Source organism: Sesamum indicum, linkage group LG13 (genome assembly GCF_026168435.1).
Source record: "Sesamum indicum cultivar Baizhima isolate 11 linkage group LG13, ASM2616843v1, whole genome shotgun sequence".
NCBI classification, from domain to species: Eukaryota; Viridiplantae; Streptophyta; class Magnoliopsida; order Lamiales; family Pedaliaceae; genus Sesamum; species Sesamum indicum.
The window spans coordinates 9,412,824-9,440,500 of NC_142669.1; the positions used below are offsets into that span (position 1 = coordinate 9,412,824).

General features: G+C 34.7%; 3 protein-coding genes and 1 non-coding gene across 4 annotated transcripts; 2 read left to right on the forward strand and 2 right to left on the reverse strand.

The window, feature by feature from the left end:
- Positions 1 to 410: 410 nt before the first annotated feature.
- On the reverse strand, positions 411 to 1,991 carry LOC105177039 (uncharacterized). The gene is made up of 2 exons (XM_011100062.3): positions 1,338 to 1,991; positions 411 to 1,020 (listed from the first exon to the last, which is right to left on the reverse strand). The coding sequence occupies exons 1-2, from the start codon at positions 1,776 to 1,778 to the stop codon at positions 661 to 663; spliced, it is 801 nt and encodes a 266-aa protein (XP_011098364.1). The 5' UTR covers positions 1,779 to 1,991; the 3' UTR covers positions 411 to 660.
- A 3,420-nt stretch (positions 1,992 to 5,411) lies between these two features.
- On the forward strand, positions 5,412 to 5,484 carry TRNAF-GAA (transfer RNA phenylalanine (anticodon GAA)). The gene has a single exon. It is a non-coding gene; the product is annotated as a tRNA-Phe (tRNA).
- Positions 5,485 to 6,064: 580 nt separating this feature from the next.
- LOC105177037 (chlorophyll a-b binding protein 13, chloroplastic) lies at positions 6,065 to 7,258 on the forward strand. Its single transcript, XM_011100060.2, has 3 exons — positions 6,065 to 6,277; positions 6,361 to 6,522; positions 6,626 to 7,258. Exons 1-3 carry the CDS (start codon positions 6,152 to 6,154, stop codon positions 7,133 to 7,135), a joined length of 798 nt encoding a protein of 265 aa, XP_011098362.1. The 5' UTR covers positions 6,065 to 6,151; the 3' UTR covers positions 7,136 to 7,258.
- A 309-nt stretch (positions 7,259 to 7,567) lies between these two features.
- On the reverse strand, positions 7,568 to 19,024 carry LOC105177038 (myosin-2). Its single transcript, XM_011100061.3, has 24 exons — positions 18,032 to 19,024; positions 17,093 to 17,194; positions 16,865 to 17,008; positions 16,625 to 16,775; positions 16,490 to 16,517; positions 16,145 to 16,313; positions 15,976 to 16,039; positions 15,831 to 15,844; positions 15,647 to 15,731; positions 15,006 to 15,109; positions 14,607 to 14,745; positions 13,271 to 13,389; positions 12,935 to 13,087; positions 12,765 to 12,854; positions 12,429 to 12,506; positions 11,929 to 12,084; positions 11,083 to 11,286; positions 10,575 to 10,780; positions 10,358 to 10,493; positions 10,064 to 10,193; positions 9,653 to 9,769; positions 9,468 to 9,571; positions 8,870 to 9,073; positions 7,568 to 8,369 (listed from the first exon to the last, which is right to left on the reverse strand). Exons 1-24 carry the CDS (start codon positions 18,485 to 18,487, stop codon positions 7,893 to 7,895), a joined length of 3,630 nt encoding a protein of 1,209 aa, XP_011098363.1. The 5' UTR covers positions 18,488 to 19,024; the 3' UTR covers positions 7,568 to 7,892.
- Between the last annotated feature and the right edge of the window lie 8,653 nt (positions 19,025 to 27,677).

The following is a 27,677-nucleotide window of genomic DNA, read 5'->3' on the forward strand; positions in this document are numbered from 1 at the left end:
CTGATCATCAATGATCGGTGGGGATTAAATCATATTGGTAGTGAGATTTTGTAGTTTGTGATCATCTACAGTGATGGTTGTGAAATTATCCAATTTATTATTTTATTTTCCATCTTTCTTGATATTAAATAAAATTATTAATACACTTGGTATTTAATAAAATTGTGTAATCCTAAGATAAAAGTTCAAAAATTTTTAAATTAAATAAAATTTTAATTTATCCCTCGTAAAAAAATTAACAGAGACTACTTACCTAATTAAGTCCTACCTATCATCTAACACCAACTAACCTACCCAACCATCAACCCACGCAGTAGTTGTTTGCCTGTTTTCAACTGATCTACTCTACATTTACAGCTAACATGAAGGAGCTCTTAGCTGTGCCACCTCAAGTGAAGGGAGATAGACCATGAAGAATTTGGAGAGAGAATGAAATCAGACATCATATGTTAAAAAAAAACAACAACATCCCAAATTTCAACCAACACAACTCCTCCAAACCCCACCTCCTAAACCTCAAATCCATCAAAACAAAAAGAATTCCAATGATTCAACAACTCAAAGAAACCTACGACCAACATAACAACACATAATACTGTACAAATAGCAGCCGGTGATAGCACACAAAATGAACTGTAACGGGACATACATACAAACTAATTATAGCCTGTCGGGCAACGGAATGTTCTGCGAACCAAATATTTGATGAGAAGAGTTCTGAACGAAGACAGCGAGCTTACATTTGGTGGGGTTGAAACCTTCCCACAGAGAGAAGGTAGCAGTTCCGGAGACGGCTTTCTTGGCGGATACATCTTTGAGGGAGACGAGCTTTTCAAGGCGTCGGACGACGTAGTCGTTAACTAAAACACGGTCTTTGTTGGCCCCGCTCGTACAGTCTGTGACTAGACCGCATTCGCACAGAGCAACCATCACATTTGCACCTTCATGATCCACTTTTGTCCTTAAAGCTCCTGCTAGTGATACTTGTAGTGATTCCGGTGTCGGCCTCTGGAACGTCGCCTGTCCAAAATAAACTTGTAATGATTCTGGGGTGAGTTTTAAAGAAAATGACTAATCACACAATCTAAATGAATCATCTCATTGTAATCGTGTATGTATGGGATGTTATTTATATTACATTGTGCAGTCTAGGTCAGTTTGCAAAATCAAAAGTTCCCAACATTGCCATATACATGGGATATTACATAATAAATATTATTTAGATACTATTGGATTTATTTGAATGAATAACAGTTCATCGTTCTTGCTTTAAAAAAAATTCAACAAATATTAACAAATTCCGAAATTAGCATAATTGAAATGATGATCAGGCTAACCTGGAACATGGGTGCAGGGACTCGGGGTGCAGTCGTGATGCAGGACAACAAAGCCTCGTCCTCATTGGCCACACAGTGGGCCCGGCCCTGGACGACGATTTGGGGCGTGAACATGGTGTCGAGCCGGAGGGCCTCAACGTAGGCCTTCTGACGGACGGTCCATTGGCTGGACCCAAACGGATCCTTCCACCCCATGTAGTCCCAGTAGTCGACGTGGTACGCCAACAACACCAACGGTACCTCCAGATTGAAGTCGCCCCTCCCCAGGCGCGAGAAGAGCAGCTCCGCCTCCGGAGAGATGGCGCAGCCCTGTGAGGAGAAGAGCTCCACCACCACAGGGCCACCTCTCTGCTGCTCCTCCGCCGTGAAGTCCGCCGTCACCTTGTCGTCGTACTTGGAACCGGAGGGGCTTCTGAAACAGGATAAGAGACGGGGCGCCATTTTCAACGTCTCGTCCCTAAACGAAGAAAAATCAAATTACTTGTTGTTGGCTTTTAGGATTTTTTGGAGTTGAAAAGGGAGAAGAGAGAGATGAGAAGATGGAGAGAAGGAGGAAGAAATAATGAATATGGGAAGAGAGAGGAAGAGACGGGGAATGGATGAGAGAGAAAAACGCTGATGAGAAACGCTTCCTCACATTTTATATATGTAGATTTTCACAAGCTCACCATTTTCTTCTCCATTCTCCTTGCGCCAGTGGGAATAAAGGAAAAGGGTTAATTACTTTCCAACCCTTTAAAACATATCAAATTATATTTACACCTCCTCTAATAACTTATTATTTATAATCTTACCTCTTTCGTTGAATTTAGACGAAAAATATTGATTTGAAAAAATATAAACTTTTAATTTCGTGTCTTGTTCAACTTTTCGAATAAGTTATTGACAATAAAATTAGCTAGTTTTCTCGATTTATCAATGGCTACTTTTTATTCAATGACAATAATTCAAAATAATATTTATTATATTTATACTATTTTGACTTTATATATATATATATGTTATATTTATTCTCTCACAAGTATAAAAATTCATATATTTGTCAATGAAATATACAAAATAATGAATGAAGGGTGGAATTAAAAGTTTATGTTGTGAACATTGTGTCATTTATATTTATAATCATATCTCATAATACCGTCATACATAAGATATCATTATAAATTTTATCATAATTATATATAGTAAGGAGATAAATAAAATAAATTTAAAAATTAGAAAAACTGCATCGATAGAAAGTCACAACACTTGTCGCTGTCCTAAAGCCATTATTATCTCCCTACATGCAGGTTTTAGTGGCTGACCTTGGCTCTAGGATAAAATTCCATAAGCTCTCAGCAGTGTCTCATCCTATATGCACGACCACGAGAAGACCAATCAAGAAGTGCAAAGATATTTGATAATGTGTCTTAATTATAATCTCTTAGTGATGAAATGGAGAGATGTAGGTAGTGAGTGAGGGGTTGTGGGTGACATGTTGTTTGTCTGGAAAGGGTGAGCTGCAACTGTCACCCCAACCACAATCTTATTCTCATATATTAATTATCATAATCGTGTATGTATGAATAGGAAGGTGGGTGGGAGTGGGTGCCCTCACACTGACCTACATTTTCTGCTCTTTCACCACATTGACTCACGGTGTCGGTGCTGACGTTTCGCAACAAAATCAACTCCTCCCAATGGGCGGTGATTGTGGTGATTTTATCAATGTGTAAAATGTTATTTTATTGTATAATAATTATTATTTTTATTTTAGATTATAATATAATTATTTTTATTAAATATAAATATTCAATATAAATAATTGTAATCGATTTATTCAAGTAATAGTAGTTTGATGATCTAAATTTGGCACAAATTCTCGATATTTTATTAAGGAATATCTTAAATTTTCACAAATATATATATATATATATTAATTTTCTTTCTTGCCAAACTTTTTCTATAATTTTGATTTTCAATTTAATATAAATGTCGTTGTAATGAGGACAAATTTTACAAAAGGGAGATATAATTTAATCTACTTATTATATAATTGGGTAAATTACATGCAATATGCTCCTCTGAGATTTATCATAATATAATTATTTCCTCGTTATTTAAAAAATTATAAATGTCTTTTGATATTAATAATCGTTTTATTTTGACAATATATTGGAGGAGGTATCTATTAGACAATTATTAATTTTAGAAAGTATTTATAATTTCTCAAATAATAAAAAAGTATATATAATTATGACAAATCTCATTAAATTATCAATTAATATTTGTTTATAATATATATCAATCGCGTAAGAAAGATAATACATCTTATTATATAATTACTTTGATTTAATCTTACATGAGAAGAAAGTAGAACAGGAGACAGATGATGTGGTGTGACGTTACCGTTAGCGAGTAAAACTATGCGTGCCACGGAACGACATCGTTTTTTGTCTTTACGAACACATCCTCAGCCGTTGTCTTTACGGAGATCAAATGTAATTGTTGAAGGCAAGAAAAAAGTGGTTAGCGGTGTTAATTTTTGGATAGGAGTTAGTTCAGTTTTATTTTCGTTCTTTTAATGAAGTAAAACCCAAGGCTGATTGTATTTTAATATTTCAATTTCTGCACACGGTTTTATTTTTCTAATGATGTTTTACTTTCAAGTGTTAAGCTATTGATGTTTTGATTTGTGTTATTGGTTGTTTGACGATTTGAGATGATAACATAAACATAAAATACTGGCAAGGTAATGTAAAACACCGAAAACGATCGAATTTCTAGAGAAAATACTAAAAATGGTATAAAAAAAAATAAACATCTCACTCCAATGAGTATTTAAATCTATATGTTATAAGCCAAAAATCCAAAAATTACATCTTACAACTTGCTGCATATGTGAAAGAATTAGCTAATATCATTACCTAAAATGTACATCCAACCCTACAAAACATCCATATAATTTCAGGCAAAGAGTTACAGCCTCAATCACAAAATTACAACCCCACAAAACATTCACACAATTTCACAACATTAAACATAGATTCATGGCCTTTTCTTGGACCTCTCCTTGATTTGGTTGTATTTTCAAAAGATAAATATTGCAGAAAAAGAAATAATTGTATTTGAACTGCAAAAATAACTCCATAATTTGTACCCTTGCTGTTATATTTGACCAAAAACACCATATGTTTTTGACTGACCAACACGAGGTACTTGTTGCTACAAGAAACCAGAAAATAATAAAATAGGAAATAATTAGTAGTAGAGTTTTCAGAGAAAATATGTGCAAGCAAAGATAAAAAGACATACTGCAGTAACATGTGTGCTTGTTGGCAGTGTTTTTGCAATTGTTCCTCCTCTTCCTTTTTACTTCTCAAGTTAAGTAACTTAGTCATATTTAAGTAGTAACTAATAGTTACATTGAAATAAATATATTAAATAATTACTTACTTTAGTCGTTGTTGTAGATTGAGACTGTAACTCATGCTCTTTGCTTGCTGAGGAATCTTGAAACTTTCAACAGCTACTTTCTCATGATTACTACCCTGCAAATGAATTTCTTAGAACAAAAATTGAAAAAAGAATAGAATTGCAAAGGTTGTATTTAATTAACAAATCTTGAAAAATTTTGATTTCGGATGTGGTGGATTCTTGCAACTATCATTGGTGTGCCCTTTCTCCAAGTATTTGCTGTAGGTATGTGTCAATCTCCTCCTTGTAGAAGTGGTTTGCATTTCATTCGGACCCATCCTCCTAAATTTTTTGGACTGATGTTATTATTAAAAAACGTAAAAAACGTATAAGAATTATAATTTAGGATCAAAACGTTATTTTAAAAAATTCAATACAAAATTTGGATGAAACTATAACAGAATGGACCAATTCTTGAATGAATGTTATTATCAGGAAGGTATGAATAATTTCTTAAATAACCATAGATTGTTTATAATTGTTAAAATCTCATAAGAACTCGGCGTAATTTGCTTTTGATATCAATACTGGGCTCTCGCCCGTCGAAGCCCATTTCAATTTGGGTTATTGCCTTTTCTTATTGGCTTTGCTTAATCTATGCATTTGAATTCCCAACAAGCGGGGATAGCTCAGTTGGGAGAGCGTCAGACTGAAGATCTGAAGGTCGCGTGTTCGATCCACGCTCACCGCAATATTCTTTTCTTTTTCTTTTTCTTTTTCCTCCCTGCTTTTACCATAGCAGATAAAAGTAATCAAAGTTCCGTTTTTCTACTTCTTTATCAATACAGGTTTTAACTCCCTTTGCAATTTATAAACTAGAAATTTACTTCGTTTTTCTTGCGACTAACAGGAATTTACTGCCCCCCTATGTATATATACAAAAGAGAAAAAATTGTTGTTGAGAGTGGAATTGTTGCTTGAAAACATTCGATATGTAGAACAGTAAATTTATACAGTCCCAGTGTCTTTTCCAGTTGGAAAGTGGGACCCCTGAGATATTCAATTTTCTACTGCAAATGACAGTCATATATACTTTTCCACAGCAAAATCCTTTTTCTTGATGGTAATAAATGAACTCCTGTTTTCACAAGATAGATTGTGGATAAAAGGATATGAGTAGGAGATACTTCAAATCCTTAAAGGGCTTCTGATTGGTTGGTGATGCACTTGATGTTCATCACCAGCCACAAATTTCCGCACATGCAATCCTCACCACACATCTCATGATTCTCACACTCTGCTGTCTGCACATATATAACTAGCCCATCACAAGATTTTATTTCAGTTCTGCAAATACCCATTGAAAGAGCCCATATCAAGGAGGTAGCATCAGCTGGGAATCTTGAAAGAGGATATCAATGGCATCAATGGCTGCCACTGCCAGCTCCACCACTGTTGTAAGGGCAACCCCTTTCTTGGGCCAGACCAAGAACGCCAACCCTCTTAAGGATGTTGTCTCCATGGGAAATGCCAAATACACCATGGTACTCCCCGTCTGCTCTTTATTTTTCAGAAAACCTCTGTTAGGTGATCCCGCTAATAAAGAAAATTTTGTGATTGTTGACAGGGTAATGACTTGTGGTATGGACCTGACCGGGTGAAGTACTTGGGACCATTCTCAGCTCAGACTCCTTCTTACCTGACTGGGGAATTCCCTGGCGACTATGGCTGGGACACTGCCGGTTTGTCTGCTGATCCTGAGGCCTTTGCCAGGAACAGGGCTCTTGAGGTAATTATTACAACAAGAAAATGTTGAGTTGAATTCATGTTTCTCCAGTTTTACCAGCTTATGTTGTTCTGGGCAATAATCCATATTGAGAGAAATCTTGCAGGTGATCCATGGGAGATGGGCCATGCTAGGAGCCCTTGGATGCATCACCCCAGAGGTTCTTGAGAAATGGGTAAAAGTTGACTTCAAGGAGCCTGTATGGTTCAAGGCTGGAGCCCAAATCTTCTCAGAGGGTGGGTTGGACTACTTGGGCAACCCCAATCTTGTGCATGCTCAAAGCATCTTGGCAGTTCTTGGATTCCAGGTTGTGCTCATGGGACTTGTGGAAGGATTCAGAATCAATGGCCTGGATGGAGTTGGAGAGGGCAATGATCTCTACCCCGGTGGCCAGTACTTCGACCCCCTTGGTCTGGCTGATGACCCAGTGACTTTTGCTGAGCTCAAGGTGAAGGAAATCAAGAATGGAAGGCTGGCCATGTTCTCCATGTTTGGATTCTTTGTTCAGGCTATTGTGACAGGGAAAGGCCCCCTGGAGAACCTGTTGGACCACCTTGATAATCCTGTTGCCAACAATGCTTGGGTCTATGCCACCAAGTTTGTCCCTGGATCATAAGATCATGGATCAGTTTAGTGGTGTGAATGCAAGAAAGTAAAGAGATTGTAGAACATGTATGGGAAGTTGATAATATCTTACCTGATTGATTGAATTCAATGACAAAGTTCATTGTTGCGAGCACTTCAAGATCCCCCCTCGAAAGACATAGTATCCAGGTTGTCTATCTGCTAATCAGTGTATAACAAACCACAATATAGATGATGCCATTAGGCTGGGAGACGGTGGGCAGTGGATGTCAAACCCAGTCTGTGGTTCTATTGCATATTTAAGTTCAGGAAATTCTATACGCAGAGTGTGAAAGCATCAAGACCAAAAATCAAACCCATATCAATAATGGAATACATGCAAGAAATTTCTCTTAAATACACTCAGGTTACCAAAACATTAGTTTTGGAGAAGACAAAAAACACAGGCCACATAGCAAGCGGCTTGAAAAGTTTTTCAACAGCAGTTTAAATAGATTTTGTTTCATATGACATGAGTCCGGGAGAGGAGAGGCATTATGAATTCTTCTCTTCCAGGTTCTACACACTAAATTACTATACACAGCAGCACTGGAGGGCAGGAAAAAACTCAACTAACGGAATCCCTAAGCTCAGGAGCGGGATAGCTGACACTTCCACGCAACAACAAAATTGATATATACACACACCCCATTCACTCTCCTAATCTTTACCTAACTACCAAAAAGAGCATCTAATACTCATTACAATGTTGCTAAAACCATGAAGAATCATATTAACGGTATAGTCTTTTACTTTTTCTTGCTCCACCACTTCCGCCTATGTCTCTCGGGATCGTTCTGCACAAGCTTCTGTGCTTTGGCTTTTGCTTCCTTTAACCTAACCTTGTAATCTTTCTTCCATGACTCAAACCTGTGTTTCAGTCTACGTAAATCCTCTACAGGATTTACAGAAGGGGAATGCCCTGGCTTCACCTCTACGATTGCTTGAGCTTCTTCATCAAAATTTTGTCTCCTTCGCTCAAACTCCTTCATGAGAGGGCCGATAGGATTCAGACCTCCATTTGTGTCCCGACATGGCAGTTCCTCGATACCATTGTTAACAAATCTCATAGGGGTGCTACCTCCAGGAGTCTGAGTTCCCATAGACAGAGACATAGACATATCCTCCGAGTCATAAAATTGGGGTGACTGGGCCCCATCAAGCCTTCCAGGTTGACCTATGGTATTGTGAGCACCAAGACTTTTTTGAGCTGAAGCCAAACTCATCTGCAAATGCAAAACACATATAGTTAGGAATTAGATGCTTTTAGTTGTTAATGTTTACTAACTTCCTTTCATTGTAAGAACTGAATATCCCACTGAACTTGCTATTCCAGATTTGCTACCATGATGCTCATACACATAGTTGCGAAGAGCCAGAAGCCAGAGTACTGAATAGATGACATAGGAGACTGAATCCCTTCTACAGATATCTAAACAGATATTATCCACTATTTCAGAAAATAATGTCATGTCAGCATAATATGAGATAACAGAGCATGCAACGGGTGCAGAGGACTCTAACCAAATTTCCCATCTGTTTCATCCTACATATGGATATACACCACAAACAAACTTATAACCTAATTTTACTCAGTACGCGGAATGAATAGCATATCAGCCTCCTAACCCAGTGCAACTAGGGCAACTTTTAGCTTGGTTACTTCTGAACCCACTGGCATTGCCATTATAGCAAGTTTTTGCATAAGTATACAACATAAACTCACTTGTAACGATGCCATCTGCTTTTGCCACATCTCTTCCATGGATTTCATCTTGGTCTCATACTCCGGCCACCGTGCCTCAAATTGTTGCACTTGCTCTCTCAGAGCTGCATTTTCCTTTTCCTTTTGTTCAACTGTTGCTTCTGCCATCAATATCCGCTTTTGAAGCTCGTCAACAACTGAACATAATGTTTCTGGTGGCAGAACCTGCTCATCCGATAAAAGATGGATTTATTCACAATCCAAAATAACATGCAAAACAAAGGACAACTTAAAAGTGCAGGAAGGGGCGGGTTATGCACATTTTAATTTCACTCACAACCATCTTTCACTTTCTATAGTAATCTATATGCAAATTTTTTAGTTTCCTTTCACAAAAGATGCAGATAATACATCCATGCATAGCATCATCTTGGATCCATACAGGAAAGAGGACCTATATTTTCAGTCAACAACATTTTGTGGAAACATAGATGCAACACATAAGACTAAGATAGCAGAAAGAAATTGAACCCCAGGCAGAAGCCCATAGGCCCATACCCTGCAAATTGAGAAAAGAGAATGACAGAAGAATACCAGCTAATGGCTTTCGATACAGTACCTTGACTTCAGAACTCCTCCTGCCTGGTTTTAGTTTACTAGCATTTGACTGTTTTGAATTCCTTAGGTGACTAAAATGCCTTCTTGCCAACCATCCACGAATTGCTGCACGAGAATATGGTTAGATTAGGAGGACAGTCTAGTTGGGGATTCATTGGGCAACACTTAAAAGGAGAAAACTTATACCAGACTGTATCTGCAAAACAGCCATCAGCTCCTCGTCTAGCTTGTCACAGGCAACATGCTTTTTCTTCAACTGAAGTAAGACATTGTACTCCTTTCTTGCAATTTCACCACGAACATCTAGAGATACATTATTTTCACATAAGTAAAAGCAAAATAAATAGCCCGGACTTCCAGTCAAATAACTCCATTCTTCTAAAAAAAGTAGTGGTATTAAGAAATCTCATATGTAAGGAACAGATATAATGATATCTGGGAAGTGGCATTAACCTGCTCCCCAGACAAAGAGACGAGCTGATTTGTGACATATATTCAGATCATAGAAAAAAAATTATTTCTTCTTCACGCAATCATTTTCAAAGAGGAAAGTGGTTAATTACAATTACAAAACCATGCACTAGGTCGTGGGCTTACATGATTGCAATGTTACTATTACTCCTTCAAGTGCATGGAAGTCTCGACGAATACGATGACCAGGGAGACATTTCTGCATCCAGGGAGTACCTTGCAGAATTTGTTTTCGAACATCTTCCAGGGCACCAATCTGTCTTCCACCACAGCAGAAGATCAGACAAACTAATCCACGGGGATCTTTTCAGTTTCCATAAGCAACATACGACTATTTTTCAGTGTAAATGGAACACTGAAAAAGTCTTCCACCCATGAAATGCTCTGGAAAGTATAAACCTTTATAACACACAAACTCACCAGTCCTGCGCGGAAGTATATTTTCGTATAACCAACTTGGTACATCTCTGGAAGGACATCAAACTGTTGCAGAATGGCCATTGACATGCTTAATGGATCTTGACAAGCCATATTTTCCGGAAGTAGGCACCTGTACCTGAAAATCTTGCCACCATATTATGAAAGGCCCTACTGTAATCATAAGAAATAAATCGAAATAAAGTTTGTGGCATTTTACTTTCTTGTGAACTCTTGATGGGTCATCCGGATGGGGTACCCAGATCTTGAAATCCTAACAACTTCTATGATCCCATAGCATCTAAGCTGCTGTAAGACAAGGTGTTTCTCAAACACACCAGAAATCTGCTTGCTATTTGGTTTTATACAACAGATGAAATGTGGTGCTGTGCTTTCAAGATGCTGCATTAATTTAAACAGCTGAACCTGCAACCATGGAAGGAATTTGTACAAAATTTCATGAGACATATCACTGTTCTGAATTTTTTTCCCGAATGACTACCATACCCAAAGAGCAATGTGACAGGTCTATTGTAACAATGGAGCAATACTTGATAATCTGAAACAAAAGATTTACAGTGTGAAAGAAGAATCAGTAAAACATCAGGAGTTTCTTGTCTGTGCAGAGTGCAGTTTTCTTGAGCTTCTTCCTCTTGTTTTTTGTGTGCATGTGTGTGCCAGGAGAGAAGCGGGAGGCTTGGAAGTGGGCAAAGAACAAGCCTCATCACCTTGCATTTTGCTGCAACACTTGGCTTCTGACAAGATAGCATTGCCAACTGCACCGATGCACTCTCTGGACTCTGAGATTGTTTGAGGAGTGTAGACGCAAAATATTGAGGTAGTTCTCCAGAGCAGGATGAGAGTAGTTGTATGGTTTCAGAATGCAATGAGTCTCTGTTCTTTTCCAAGAATTCCCCTGTGTCATAAAGAACCTAAAGAGAACAGGTAATATATTAATGCAAACAAACACAAGGGAAAAACAATACCACTGATAACTTCCATTCTTTCATCCCTGTGACTGAATAATTGAGCAATAAACTGGCAATATGATACTTAAGATTTTAGACAACGAACCAGCCCCACAATCATCTAAATAGAAGTGATATCATGTACATTATGTGAGAAGTCAGAGAAAGACCGACTGGCCCTATTATGAAAATGTCACAATTTCCGGTGCAATAGAAGTTGATTTCATGGCCAAGCTACTGTTACAAAATTGAAAAACTTAAAAGACCTAAATGCACAAGATAGGGAGATTTGACAACTTTTTATTATCAGGAGTCATACATATCCAATTAAATGCTTAAAAAATTCTTCTCTAATGATAATGCTTATTCTTTGTCATGGTAATTGATGAGGCAAAGTTAAATCAACAGAAAATTATATCATGAGCTACAATCCAGATCCAGTGAAGAAAAGCCTAAAGGAACAATAGAAAGCTCTTCTCAGAGTTAAAGGCAAAATTTGATATATATGGACTTGTCAAATCCATTCAACCAAGAGATCAAAATCGAAAAAGAATCCTCCACAGTTTGTAGAGATTCTATGGACGTGCAGTCAGAAGTAAAACTAACCTCTCCAGCATAATGATGAATGCTGAATCCTCCTCTATCTACTTTAAAGCAATGGTGAGCATTCAACTGCTGCTTGAGTTTAGTGGCAAAAGTTAAACCTGTAGCCTTGGGGAGGTTTGATACTTCATCCAGTAAAGATATCAACCCAGTAGGTTTCTGTTCAAGCATACCAGTGTTACCAAAACCGAGAAAAATGGTAAAAAATGAAAGCACAACCGTGGCATTTAAGTTTGTTCCATCCTCAAATAAATCTATCAAACAATAACAGGTAAAAACCAGATCTAACAACATTTCAGCAGAGGCAATAATTTAGGTGGACTCTGGATGTTCATCAAAGGTTTCTAATGACAAGAGAACTTGGCCTGGCATGGAATACGTCTTGCCCCCAACAGACAAAGAAACAAAAAGTCTAATCATGACCATTGTGTTAAACTGCTATAACCAAGAAAACAACCAAGACTCTTGGATATGCGATACTGCTAAGTACATAACAGAAATACCTTCTCAAAGAGATCCAAACAAGATTGGTTGTCTTCAAAATCTACTTTTGTCCTCTCAATTCCTTCTAACTCATACTCCTGCCAATTGAAAATAACAAATCATCACTATGCATAACATTGCAATTTCAAAGAGTTACTCTAAAACATGTCATCCAACCACCACTATTATGCATGAGGTTAATTACTCATCAGATTGCAAGGCACATAGCTTTAGGAGATATCAGATTGAAAGAGAAAAATAATGCAAGGACTCAACTTAAGTGAAGCAAATCAAAGAATGAAGAGTACAAGTCATGCCCCTCTCAAACTCACTTGGAACATAAATAAGATGCATACCTCTTGCTTAAGTTTGAAGAGGTGTCGATTAACATGTTGCTGGAGCCTCTCGTTAGCATAATTTCTGCAAAATTGTTCAAAGCTATTTTTCTGGAGCCAAAAAGAAGCAAACAAAATATTAGATGGACTCGGTTGCATTCAAGCACAAAGCAAAATCCAGCAATTTGTACCTTAAATGATTCAAATCCGCAAATATCTAGCAGGCTTATCGATCGGCCGGTATTATGTTTGCCCATGGAAAGTGACAAATTGATCTTTTCTACAAGCCAGTCAAACAAGCTTGCATAGATGAACTTCGCCAATGCATCCCTCGAATCGATTGCCTAAAGAAGGGGGAAAAGGACCATAACCTCAACAAAGATGTACACGCAGAGGGTGGTCTCCGTCTATGCACGCAAATGTATGCTTTATGTACTTGTGCTATATGTGTTAAGCACTATCTTGAAGTATCTGTGTAGTTTTGAAACAGTGTATATCCAACAAATAAAAATCTTGAAAATATGAACCTGTTCTAGTGTCAGCCTTCTGGTAACCTCATCTTTTCCAACTTGTATTTTCCGGGTTGACAGAGCAAGTATTAGCTCCTGCTCACTGCAGCCTATCAAGCTAGCAGCATTTATTACAGCTGTAGGAATGGAGAAATCATTTTAAAATAGTTAGCCAAAGCACCTAAAGTTGAGTTATTGGGTAATATGAAACTAATCATGAAGTACTTGAAATGTTCCCCATCTAAAGATTAGCAAATGATCTCAAACATTATTTGATAAACCTAATAACGGGGAAACACTACAATTGTCAAAGATCTCAACAGAGAGAAGAAGAAAACCAGGAAACCCTTCATACCATGAGAGAGGCATTAAGGAGGAGATCATATCCATGGACAAGAGTAGGGAACAGAAAAAGCACCAAGTGATGAGCAATAAAATGAAAACGAAAAAGATGAATAAAGAGAAGAATTATACATGAGACCAAATCATTTAAGATAAAAGGAATGAAGATTTTCACAAACATTTCTTCCTTAATACCACGAACTAAAGCACAAGAAAAAGGGTGTTCAGAGGCAAATCTTATAGTGAAAAAATCATGGTTCAAATAAACCTTTCTTTTTCTTCAATGGGTAACTGCTGCTTGGATTCAGTAATATGAACTACAGTGACTTAACTAATTCTAGTTAAACTGTTTCAACCTCCTCACATTTTTATCTAACAGAAACAGCAAGCGTTGAAATCAACAATAAAGGGAAATATCACCAGCCATGTGCCAAAATTCCTTCAAATAGCATTTTAAAAGTTATGCGAAGTGCATCACTTTCGACCAGCTACATTTCCATAAGTTAGACCAGATTTGCAATCATAATTTTTTGTTCAAAAACGTTGGTGTGAATAGTACCCTATTGTTTTGCAGATTCAAGAAACAAACCCACAGATATGTTGATGAAGAGTCCGTAGGTCATATTAATTGTTAATAAATGGCTTCATAAGCAGTTTATAATTAACTGAAGACTGTTATAAAATGGGAAGGAGCACAGTATGCTTCAAAACAAGCCACACTGTAAAGCCACTAATTTAATCAATCTAGAATTTTCTGCATTTTTATTTCTGAATATTCCTGGCTCAACATCCAGAAGAAAGACAAACTTTAAACTCTGATAATATTGAAACAAAATGCAACGAGTTTTTTTAACACAACTATTTGTTTTCCTAAACTAAAAGATCAACCGAAAATTCATGCAGTGCTATCTAGTTCCTGAAAAAAAAAATGATTAAAAGAAAATTCCAAGAGACAAATAAAAAATAAGTCGTCAAAAGAATGAAAACTTAACAAAAAAAATCCTCGAGCTACCTTCATCAGCAACAATCTCTATGTGGTTTTGTTTGTCCGTTACAAGAAACGAAATGTTTCCCAGCCACAACACTGCAGCAATCATCTCAAAGGCGTGTTCCTGATCTTCTTTGCAAATTTTGACAGTATTTAAGGCTCCCTAGTGAGAGAAGAAAACATTAAAGAATTAGTTAAACTTTGTAACAGAAGGAAATATGCCAGAAAGAATAGAAGCTCCACAAGCAACTATGTCTTTGAAAGTCTACTCTTTAATTTTATGGGCTTTGCTGATCACAGGATGACAATTTCCACCCTGAAGATTCAGACGTCTTCAGATGCAACAGAGGGGAAGCTTTCTTGAATAATATCATAGTGACTAGTAATTCCATTATATAGGACATATTTGTGCTGTCACATTACCATAAGCATATGAAATTTCTGAGCATCATCAATGTTCTGGATCTCGAAGCAATCACTCTGATTGAGATAGTTGTAGTCAGAAGCCTTTTTTAACCTTAACCTACCTGAAAAAGAATGTACCATAGGCATATTATACTAAGTGATAATCTTGCAGAAGGATATTCACATATGTTCAGATGATTAAAGATAAAATAAGTAGAAAAAATCTGCTCTTCAATCATCAACCTGTATGCTAACTGGTACAGGTTGAAAGAGGCTCCAACAGCTGGAAGAAAACTTGCCATTCACATTTTCTGTAAGTCGGATATATTATCTTAACTGCATTGAGCTAACGTAATTTTTAATTATGAATAATTCTGACAAGGAGTTGGAATTACACACCAGTACCAAGGATACTGAGATTTTTCGGTTTAACAAGTTCCAGATGTATTTTACTTAAAGTGAAAAAAAAAATGGCGGAAAGAAAGTTTTACGTGTAAATAGCATAAAATAGTAAATCAGCAGTACTAGAACCTTATATCAGGGTTAAGCACCGAGTCAACAATAACTAGAAACCCCTAGGCAAAACTAATTTGGGGGGAAAAAGAAAATAATATAACAAAAAGGCACTTCTGGGAATTGGAAAAGGGATGAAAACAAACCTCGGATATCAGAAGGAGCCCCAGAACACAGCTGGTAGAAAATGTTGTAGGAACGCTCTCCTTGAGCCAACTGAACAACTCTTGACTGATCCAAGGTGGATATTTTGTTTCAGAATGTCAGTCCATGAAAGGAGTAGCAAACTAGAAAAAGAGAGTTAATATTACTTCAGATAGACACACTGACCTTCTCAAGGAGGACTATACCATAAATCAGGGACCGGTTTTTGGTATGCACACAATTGTGGAAACAAGTCAGAAAGCTATAACTAAAACAGAAGTCAGCAAATAGCATCCTAAATTTCAACTTGGCAAGTTCAAATCATTCTTACAGGTCTGTATTTTAGCACCGCATATTTGTCCAGCAGCACTAAAGTGGACTTCAATTAACTTTCCCTGCACCAAATATGGAATTCACTAAGGGGAGTTTTCTTATGCTGATTGCAAAAGATTAATGTAGGATGCCTCCTAAATTTAGGCATGTGGTCAGAGAGAACTCACAAATCGGCTGGAGTTGTCATTCTTGGCTGTTTTGGCATTACCAAAGGCCTCCAGTATACAGCTTGTTTGCAAGATTTCAGACTCTATTCCACCACTACCTCCACCAATTGCTGCCAAATATTTCAATGCTATCTTAGCTGTTTCAGACTTCCCAGAGCCGCTCTCTCCACTACAAATCACAACAAGAAATATTTCTTTGCTGAAAAAGATTATATACTATATTCTAACTCTCAACCAAAGGGTAAGATCCAATAAAGCAGCATAAAGTCAGGAAAAAAGCCAAAGCACTGGCGTTGGAGCTGGTTGCATAAACTGAAAAGGACAGGTAGAAAAACAGCACCACACCTTATGATGATAGACTGGTCTATTTCATCTGCAAAACTCATGAAAAGTAGCAAAAACAAAATAGAATTAGCAGCATAGCCGAAGTGATATGTCAAAAACAGCAAGCATTTTCTCCAAATAATTTTTGTTTAGCACCTGTCATCATTTCATTGTATGCTGTCTCTGCAACAGCATAAACATGAGGGTTGTCCAAAATTCTTTGCCTAAAAGCTGTAATAACATCATTCCCATATGGCTCGACATCTTTGAAAGGATTGACTGCTAGTAAAACAGGGCCAGCCTTGCTCTACATAAACAAAGATGAGAAATTGTTCAAGAGCTCAGACACAGAGCATGGAATGCATACCTAATAGGAATTTCTCAGTTACTACTTACATATATTATGTCTTTTGAATATCTGCATTGGAGGTTGTGAAGAACTGAAGGCTCATTTAAGTAACTAAGCTTCACAAGATCATCCACTCCCTCAAGAATGTCCGGATTGGCAGGTAGGAGCTCTTGAGTGGGAACTGTCACAATCTATAGTGATATCGAAGTGAGTACATTAGTATGCTCTTCAGTTTCAAAATAAATAACAAAAGATAACAAACCATACGAACTAACATTTCCATCTGACAGGCGAACCAATGCTTTCTCCCCTGAAGTTGATTTTATTTGCCCAGATTCCCAGAGGCCATCATGCATCCGACACCAAACACGAAGTTTCTGAGGATTTTCCAACATGTCTAGCTGGTGAGCTATTCTACATTCTATATAGCACTCCAAGTGTAAAGTGCTAAACATTTTGTCAAGCCAAGAAGATATCTTAACCATTTTACAACAAAAAATTTTGATCCCAATTATTGAGTTGAATGCCCCAAATATTCAGGATAAAGGCTATTCTTACAGGGATATCATTTAGATCATCTGAGAGAATCGACTTACCTAATCAAATGCTTTAGCATCCAGGATGATAAATGGCATGTGACACAAGCACAATATTACACATACGACACACGAAGAACGTGGGTTCAGAAATTTGCATCTCATATATATTTATCCAAGTTCAAGGGCAAGATAACAGAAGCCACAGGTCTGAATTGTTATCCTGCTGGAAGTCATCTCAGGAAAAGCAATACAAGTGACGGAATGTAAATATTCATGATTTTTAACAAATGATGCTGTGACGATTATTAGGATACTTATTGGAATAGCAGCAAGCATGATGATTTCCTATGAACCATTTTTAGCATAGTAATGTCATAAAAAAAATTTTGAAACAAAAGAGGCGTAAATAAATTGTACGATCATCCATCCATGTAAATATGTCACATCAATATAACCCTTTAAAACAAAAGGAACAAAATCCATATATGACATGATTTTTCATAAAAATCACTGTTCCCTCCCAAACCCGGGATAAATCTCACAGAATTTCTTTCCTTTTTCCTGATAAATAAATCTCATGTCACTAAACATGAATTCCGTAAAATAAACATCAATGAATATCACAAATCAGACAACAAAAGTAGAACAAGTGAACAACATTCGGTCTTGGGGTACCTTTTGAATGAAATACCCAACGTTATCATCCCACTCGGACTCCCTAAACCTCAGCAGAGATCCAGGAGGCAAGTTTGAGAGCTCCGCATTGTCTTTCTCCTCCGACCTCTGATCCTGCACCTTGTTAGCTGATGCTGCCAAGAGATAGGGCGATTCCCCTAGTTCCGTTTCTTTAATTCTTTTAGCCCCAAAACTGTTCCCTCTCTGCTCTTTCCTTTCTCCCTCCTTAACATAACAATTCAATGAGCTCTGGCCTGACCCGGAATCACTAACTTCAGAGCTCGTCGGCAGCACCCGCTTTGGAGACGGAAGGCGAGCGCGAGAGCTCGCCCTGGGGCGTGCCGGGAGAGCCGGCGGCATGTCCTTCGGCGCCTCGTTCTCGTCTCTCCGCCGCAGAGATTCCAGCATTTCCTCTAGCGAGCTCCGAGCTACAGAATTCGGCGACACAGACAACATTTTCTCTCGTAATATCCCACAAAACCCTCAAAAACCCAACCAACCACACCCCCGCAGAAATCCTTACTCAATTCCCATCCCAACCAACACTGCTCAAACCATACCTCCTCCTAATCCAGACACTAAATTGACCGCCATCTCCAGCTCAAAACTGAAAACAAGAATCAATTTTCCCGAAAACCGAAGCAACCGACAAGCTTCTCGCACCACGTTTTCGTGAAAACGAAACAAACTCAAGATTTGCGGATTACGCGCGAGAGCAACGTGGTCAGTCAATCTTCACTCAGGAAAACAAACCAAACCTCGGAGACAGGCATTAATGGCGAACAGCAGAAACGTATGATTACCTGAATCAGCTGCTTTTAGGCTTTAAGCAGAGATTTTAGGGGAGACTATAGAGTGAACATGAGATTTTTGAAAATATTTCTCAGGGCCGAAACTAAATTAAAACCGTTGAGAATGAGATCTGATAAGGAAAAAAAAAACAAAGTAGGTGCAATTTTTTGAAAATTTAAAAATGGAAAAATAATACACTTATTAATTATTAGTGAAAATAGCGACCTCGGAGTGGGATTAATTATGAGACACGAACGGGAACTGTTCGGTTGGGTGGGGAATGTCCGGGTGTGGGTCAATAAGAAATGACCATTTTAGGCTTCCCCAAGTGTTATTTCTATCCTCTTGTTTTATATTGTTGTGGACTTGTGGTGGACCATTCAAATAATTTAATTATGTATGGGCCAATAAAGGAATCCATGAAAAGTTTCCCCCTTTTTTAAAATGTATATATATACATATATTGAAATCAATCAAATTAGACGAGTATCATTATTTTTGTAAAATTATAATTATATCCCTAAGGAGTGTTAGTGTAAATTTTGACTTTAAATAAAGGGTATAGTTGTAATTATAATTAAAATCTTAGAAGGTATTGCTGTAATTTTATAAACTGCATAAAGTATTTGTGTATTTTGATCTAACTTTAGGGGGTATCATTATAATTTATCTTTTTTTTTTTAGTTTTCTTGATTTATTTGTGTTCTCATTGTTTCTAGATTAGTTTAAATTTAGGTGGTGAATATGGATTAAACTTCTCAAAAATATTGAATACGCCTCAAATCTTTCTGTAAAGTACAAAGTAAAAGATAGTTAGAACTACATCAAAAAGGCCTGATAATAGGTCTCTGATGTCAAAGTTAGATAAGTTATAAGGAAAAATATTTAAGGCCATAAAAAATATTAAAGTAGCAAAAGCTGTATGTGAAACAGGAAAGACAGTTATTTTATAGATTTCTACATAGTTGAGGGGTCAGAATAAAATTAACCCAATCCACGCTTCAAAAATAGCAAAGGCAAAGCATATAGAGTACATTGATCAAATGATTGAAACTGAAGTTCATCAATGCCTTGAATTGACGATTCAGCAATTCAACTGGGATTCAGCCCCAACATGAGATAGTTAAGGTCCACCCCCTGTACTTACTACTATTTGCAATTTGATACCAAATAATAATAAGTTTGACGTGTTCTTTACTTCATGGAATCAAACGTTGTCCACCCACTCACACAAGTAAAGATGTTTTCTTTCAGTTGGGGGCAGATTTTGTTTTATATATTTTCACGCAATGTTTAGATGTAAAATTTTAGGTTAAAATTAACTGAGATTTGTTATAATTATAAATATTTTTTGCTATTTAAAAAATTACAAGTAGTTTTTGAAATTAATGGTTATCTAACAAATATTCTCATACAATGACTGTCACACAAAGTATTTGTTAGAAGGGCATTGATTTCGAGGAAATATTTGTAATTATAACAAATTTTAGAAAAAGTCTGTTTTAATTTACCTATAATTATAAAATTACGTATGTTGTTACTATTTTTAGCTTTATTTATATTTAAATGGTGAATATAGATTATGTTCTGAAAGTTGTTGAGAGACCTTTGAGGTAATGAGGCAGATTATGCCTCAATCGCCCAAATCTTGAAAAACTCCCACGTTTTCAGCATACGCCTCAAATCCTCTTGTCAAGAGATTTACAAAATAGAAAATCGTTGGAATCACCTCAAGAAAGCCGTTGTAATAGCTTTTTAATGCCTAAAATAAGCCGTACAAGAGAAATATTTAAATCGTAAAAAATGCTAGAACAACAAAAATTGTATTTGAGGTATATAGAGCGACTACTAATTATAATTATTTCCTAATTGTATTATTACATGGTGAGTTCATACTGCATACGTATTAGGATCTTTATTGATACAAGAGTCGATATCGTTACAAATAAATTGTAAGAATCAAAGGTTGTCCGTATTTAAAATTGAGTGCGGGACTTAAATCTTAATATGACCATCAAGAAATGATTTTAGTGCACTTTGTGTTTCATTGTATTGTTATGATGAGTTCACCAATTAGATAATAACTATGACTCAAATTAAACATTTAACAGTGGTAATTACCTTTTAATAATCTTTGTTAATTATCTTTTAGTAACTTTTTCTATTTTTTTGGAAACTTTAAACACCTCAACAAACATAAAGACCAGCTATTTTGACAATTTTTAGCGTAAATGATAACATTTTTTTTTTCTGAGATTTGAAATAATACGAGTATAGTCTTATTGTTGGGAAATTATCAATACTCCTTGAATTTAACGAACGTCTAAAAACTAGCTCAATTTGTTTGCGGACTAAGTGGATGATGTTTTTACAATTTTTTAAGTATTCGATCCACCTCGCCCGAGTTTTTACAATTTCTCAATTCATTTAGGGTAAAGTTGACAATTTCAAATCTCTATTAAAAAAATACATAATTTCATCAAATATAAGAAAGTATTAATAATATTCACAATTACGTTAAATCTTAATAAAGCTCGTTATAATTTATTCTAACTATTATTGTTATCTTTCTACTTGGTATTCTTTGTTATTAACCCAAAATTAGAAAAGAAAAAAAAAATAAAACAAATATCAAGATAAAGTCAACTTTATTGAAGCATTTAATTATCAATCCATAAAATAATCTTTATCGTATTAAAAGTGGGGCAATGTCAAATTACAATTATTAGTATTAAATCTTTAATAAATATTATTTTTTTAATTTGTTGGGCTCTCTATTCATGTCCCCCACAACCAAAGCACTTCATGTTGAGATTCCACATGGTCAAACATATAACAATATTGAGAGAGGAAGAGATTATTAAAAATAAATGGTATATATAATATAGATATAAATGTATGATTTATTTATAATAAAATTATTGAAGAGCTGTAATAATAAGGGTCAGTGGCCCCGTGAATTTAGGAAAAAAGACGCGCAGATATATCCAATTTGACAGCCAATTTTAAAAGTCTGGGCCAGCGCTAAGTACCTAATCCCGCTGCCCAGATTGGATCCTTATTCATGTTCTCTTTCTGGTGGTAGCCACTAATCACCATAAATGGACAAATGTCAATTGAGGATAATTACATTTACACCTTTATCTATGTTATATTTATATAAATCATATCTACTTTTTAAAAATCATAAAACACACCCATAACAAAATATCAATATTTATTTAGGCAAATCACCTCTGTTTTTTAAAAAATTATGCATATACCTCCAAAAGCGTCAATATTATTACATAAATTACCCATTTTTTGGTTGTCATGGTGATTTTTGTAATTACAGAAAAAATATGAATAGTTTGTGTAAATTGATCATAAATCAGGAGATGTAAATGTAATTATAACAAAAATTAATTATCTCTGGACACACCCCTCCAAAAACAAAAACTTTATTTATTTATTTATTTTTAAAAAATTTCACTCTGTCAATGATATGTGCCAAAACTCGCCTATGGAAAAAAAAATAATAATTCACTTGTCTTTAAAGTAAAGCAAAAAAGAACCCTTAAGAGAGAGATTGTATTACAACGCCCTCTTTGTGAATGTTATGATTTTTAATAATAAAAAACTATTTTATATATAAAGATATGCATATTATATTAATATTTAATATTAAATATTCATAATAATATATATAATTATATAATTTCCACCCTCTCTCCCTGCCCCCACCCTCCTTCCCCCCCCCCCCCCCCCCCCTTGTCGCACTTCCCCTTTTCTCCGAATTGTCCCTCTCCTCCTCCTTTAAAATTCGTTTGGTTCAAGTGAGAGAAAAATAAAAGTGAAAAGAGGAGGTAAAGGGAGAAATTTTCACTCTTTTTTATTAATATAAGAGGATAAATTAAATTGTAATTAACCCCTAAAAATAATGACATTACTAATATAGCAAGCCTGATATTCAACTCTATGTACAGTTGTGCAGGACTCCACTTATGCATCCAAACAACTATGAAAATTAAGGTAGGCAGCTCAAACTCTAGCTAGTACTGTATTATCATAGGACTTTGAATTTCAAACAGACACATTTATGAATGTACCATGATTTTTACACAAATTTCACTATTTCATGATTGTAAATTAAATGTTCTTTTTTTATTACACTTAACATATACGATGCAATATTTAATTTTTTTTCAATCATATAAAAATCTGTATATTTAATGAGCAATATTTTATGTGTAACATATAAATATTAATTTATAAAAATAAGTTTTCTGTGCTTAGTTTGAATAAATTGTTCATGGATCAAAGTATATATATATATAGAATTAATTACACAAAGACACTTTCTAGAAATGTAAAATTATACTTTAAAAAAAATAAAATTATATACACACCTTTTGATAGGATTTGAACACAAAAATTATTGACATCAACAAAAAAAATTATATTTTTTTTAATTTTGTAAATCTTTTGACATTCTCATGTATATTTTTGTACTTATAAATGGATAAATATAATATTTTCACAACGGACTTCCCTCAAATTTTCATAACTATAAATTTTTTCTTATTATTTAAAAATTTTAATTAACAAATACCCAGTACAAAAAATATTTGTCAAATTATCCGTTAATTTTAGAAATATATTTATAATTATGATAAATTTTAAAATAATTCGTTTAACCAATAATAAAAGTTGGAGCAGTGTATTAAATTGGAAGGTTGGGAGATGGTGACAAGCAATGCAGAAACATGTGTGGCATGTCTTCCAGTTATTTTGTCGCGTGCCTGACGTGGAGCGACGACCGCCACTCTACGCCTTCACGATCATCATACCTTCCCTGTACGACAAGGTACAAATACGTTAGTTAGTTAATACGTAAATTACGGGGATTTTTTTAAAATTTATTTTAATTATAAAAATATTTTTATTATTTAAAAAATTATAAATATTTTTTGACATTACAAATATTCTAATAAATACTTTCTATAATAAGATGTTATAAAATTAAATTTTATGTCTAAAACATTTCACGTCAATTTTAAATTATTTCAGTTACGATCTGGTCGACTTTGATAGAGCTTCAAAGTCTTGCCCACACTTCAAGTTGTGTATGCTTCGAGCTTTTATTTCAGTTATAATCTTTTGACGCCTAAGCCCGTAAAAGTTGGTTCTAAATTAATTTTAGAATAACTAGTCGTTATGGCACATCGTTTCTACGCGTATATAATAAGTAATTTTTCACATTTTAAAATATATTATAAATAATAAAAATATATAAATCATAACGTTACATTAATAGAAAGAAAGAAAGAAATAATAATTTATCAATTAATGTAAATTTTGAAAACTTGAAATACGTTGGTTATTTTATCACGAAAGACATTTTTTACTTTATAAAAAATTGATGCGACAGTGTCATTAACGGCCATTTATACGTGTGGAAGAATTCTTTTTTTATATTGGTATAGATTAACATAGTTCAAGGCACTTATCTAGTATCTCGGTCGGAGGGGTATTTATAGTTTGTGGCAAATTGGATATGTCAAGATAAGGCCCATAATTTATATTGGGCCTAATTGCCAATTGTAAAGGCCTCTTAACAAATGAAGCCAGCTCATAACATGCAAATTGGATAACTGGGCTGAATAGAAAGAACAAAGAGAAAACGGGCCGGGCCCAATAGTTTTACTACATACTTCTTTCTGTTCAATTAGCTGATGGAATTTTTTATTTCAAATCCTACTGCATATTTTATGTCATTTAATACATACCCATACATTTTTTAAAAAATCATGTTATTATTTTATTAAAATAAATTATATATCGTATATTTATATTAACTGAAATAAAAAGTATATAATAAAATTATTCGTGGGATTTCAGTCTTGACTTTAACTATTATACTAGGACATCATTGATAAATATGATAATATACTAATAATTAAAATAAATTATGAATCATTTAAAATAAATAAATAATTACATTAATACAAATGTTCAATTATGTAATTAATATTTTAAAATTTAGTGCAATGGTGTCACGAACTTCGTTTGTGAGTAAAAATTGTATTTGTTTTTTATATTAGGATAGACAATCTGAAGTTATATACACTCAATTGTTTTTTTTTTTAATCTCTATTTTTCGTTGGGAATATTTCAACTTTGAGTTTTCTTTTTCTTTTTCTATTATTTATTACAAACCCATGTTATTTTTACTTTTATTTTCAGTCTTAGTCTTTTCTTGTTTTGGTTCTTCCACTTATACAAACATTTTAAGGTTCCGTTTGTTTGGAAGAAATACAATTTAAAATAAAGAATAAAATAGGAAGAAATTTGATTCTTAGAAATTTTATTTTATTATAAATATTTAGACAGAACAAAATATTTAAATATATATATATATAGATGAATGTAAATTATATTTAAATAAGTTGACAAAAATATTCTTAGTGCGATTTGTCAACATCCAGCAAGGGCGACCACATCGCCCTCCATTTCTAGGCGACCACGTCGCCCTCCATTTCTAGGCGACGTCGGTCGCCCAGATTTGAGCGGCCAGCGTAGTCCAAATGGGTGGCGGGGGAGGGAAGGGGAGGGGGGAGGGAAGGTGGGGTTTGGAGGTGGAAGGGGTGGGGGTGGGGAAGGGGGGAATGGGGGTGGGGGTGGGGGTGGGGTTTAATTGTTATTTTTGAATTTTTTTATAAATTATAATTATATGTATTATACACATATGTTAAACATATATATTATAAATTAAAATAATTATATATTAATAAGCCTAGTTGACCGGTTGACTAGAAGGGGTATTTTAGTCATTGTTTCTAAAAAAATAGATTCAAATTGATCGGGGGGCGGTGTGATTATTTATTCGTAACATAGGGGTGACTTTTGATATTAAAAATTTTATAAGGGGGTTTTTGATATTTTGTTATATCACAGGGGGTCAAAATGGATTTAACCCATGATAAATTATTATATATTTTTTCATAAGAGAATAATTTGCTCATTTACAATATTTACAAGTAAATTGCTATTCACAGAGACCAAAAAACTTTATTTAATTCGGACTCAAATCACTACTTTGTTTCTTTTTCCCTGAAAGAAAGATCGTTGTTGTATGAACTCAGATCACTGATGAGACCTATCAACACCTGTGATTGCCTCACTGATGAGACCTATCAACACCTGTGATTGCCTCACTGATGAGACCTATCAACACCTGTGATTGCTTTTGAAACAGGAACCAACACACATAAACACTGGCAATGGGAAAGTATCCCGAACCGATTGAAAGTAGCAGCAAGGGACAAGGAGCATGCTGATGGAGAAAGAAAATACAACTGCCGACAAACTAATAATCATAAGGCCCAAATGGGATTAGTATGTAAAGCTAGCGTGAGAGCCTGGACAACTATTTCCTGAACACTATGAGAAAATTGATTTATTTCTTATATTATAAATTACTAAAATTTAAAAATCATAACAAATCAATACTATCAATCATGGTCAAAGTGTAACAGATAAGTATTGTATTCATCAAATTAATGGAAAATAATCAGAACATGATTTCAGAAATTGGTACTGTTTGGTGCATTGTTGATTTGTAATACTATCCGATCAGTAATATTATTTATCTTATCATTGTCATTTAACGTTAATTAATTTTAATCATATATTTTTGGGATATATAATTTTATTTTTTGTATTCAAAGTATATTCTTTTTTTCAGTTTTAGTACCACAAGCTTTCAAATCGTCAAACTTGGTATTCAAAGTTTTTAATTTTCATCCGCCACCTTCCATTAGGTTGACTGTTAAAATAAACGGCCAATCCAATTTTGGAGGAAAAATTGGGCTGGTACTTATCTATATAAGGACATATTTAACTGTGCTCTCCCGACAGATTTTAGATTCTCAATTTTTTTATGCATAATCTCAAACTTTTGGAATATGTTTCATTTCCCTAATATAAGATTATTTTTTACCAAATAAATAAAAAGAATGTATCCCAGCAATTAAATTAAAAAAAAAAAATCCCCATCAAAGGCTGAAAAGGGATGAAAGTATTTGAATTTGAGAAACATATTCTTAAATTTTTTAAATAATAATATATTAAAAAAGATAAAATCTATCAATATTTTATAAAATATAATTCAGGGTAAAAGTTTAAGAATTTTAAAATGATTTCAAATGTGGAATTACCCGAACACATTCAATAAATACAAATCAGTAATAATTAATATTGAGTTGAAAAGTGAGAGTATAAGAGAAGTGAAAGTAAAAAGGAATGTATATGAGATAGTTTGGTGTTTGGTCAGGAAAATAGATGGAGGAGAAATAAAATTCGATGTATATGAAATTCCTCCGGACTTCAATTTTGTTTCCATCCAAAGTTGCGCGGAAATGTGAAACTGTGAAAGTATAAGGCCACACAGACAAAAAATTATATATTTTATTTTTATTTACTCTTTGTCATATATATATATATATATATATATATAATTTTTTTCAATTATTGTCTTCTTCCCGCTGGTTATACCATACATAATCGCCAGCGGAAAGATAATAAAATTGCTGAAAAACTACTGAATTGAAGTCAACTATGAATATTTTTATGAATAAAAAATATTCTTGTTCTTTTTTGATAAATATTTCTATTAGTAAGGTTTTAATTTTTTTACTAAAATTATATTAGTATAATATTAATTAATTTATTTTTTAATATAAAAATGAACGAAATAGTTATTTAGTAAAATTATAAAAAATAGTCGTTTCTTCTCAATTTGAAAATGGAAGTATTTGAGGTTTCTTCTCAATCTCGGCAGCCAAGCAACTCATATAACAAAGTCAATGGGGGA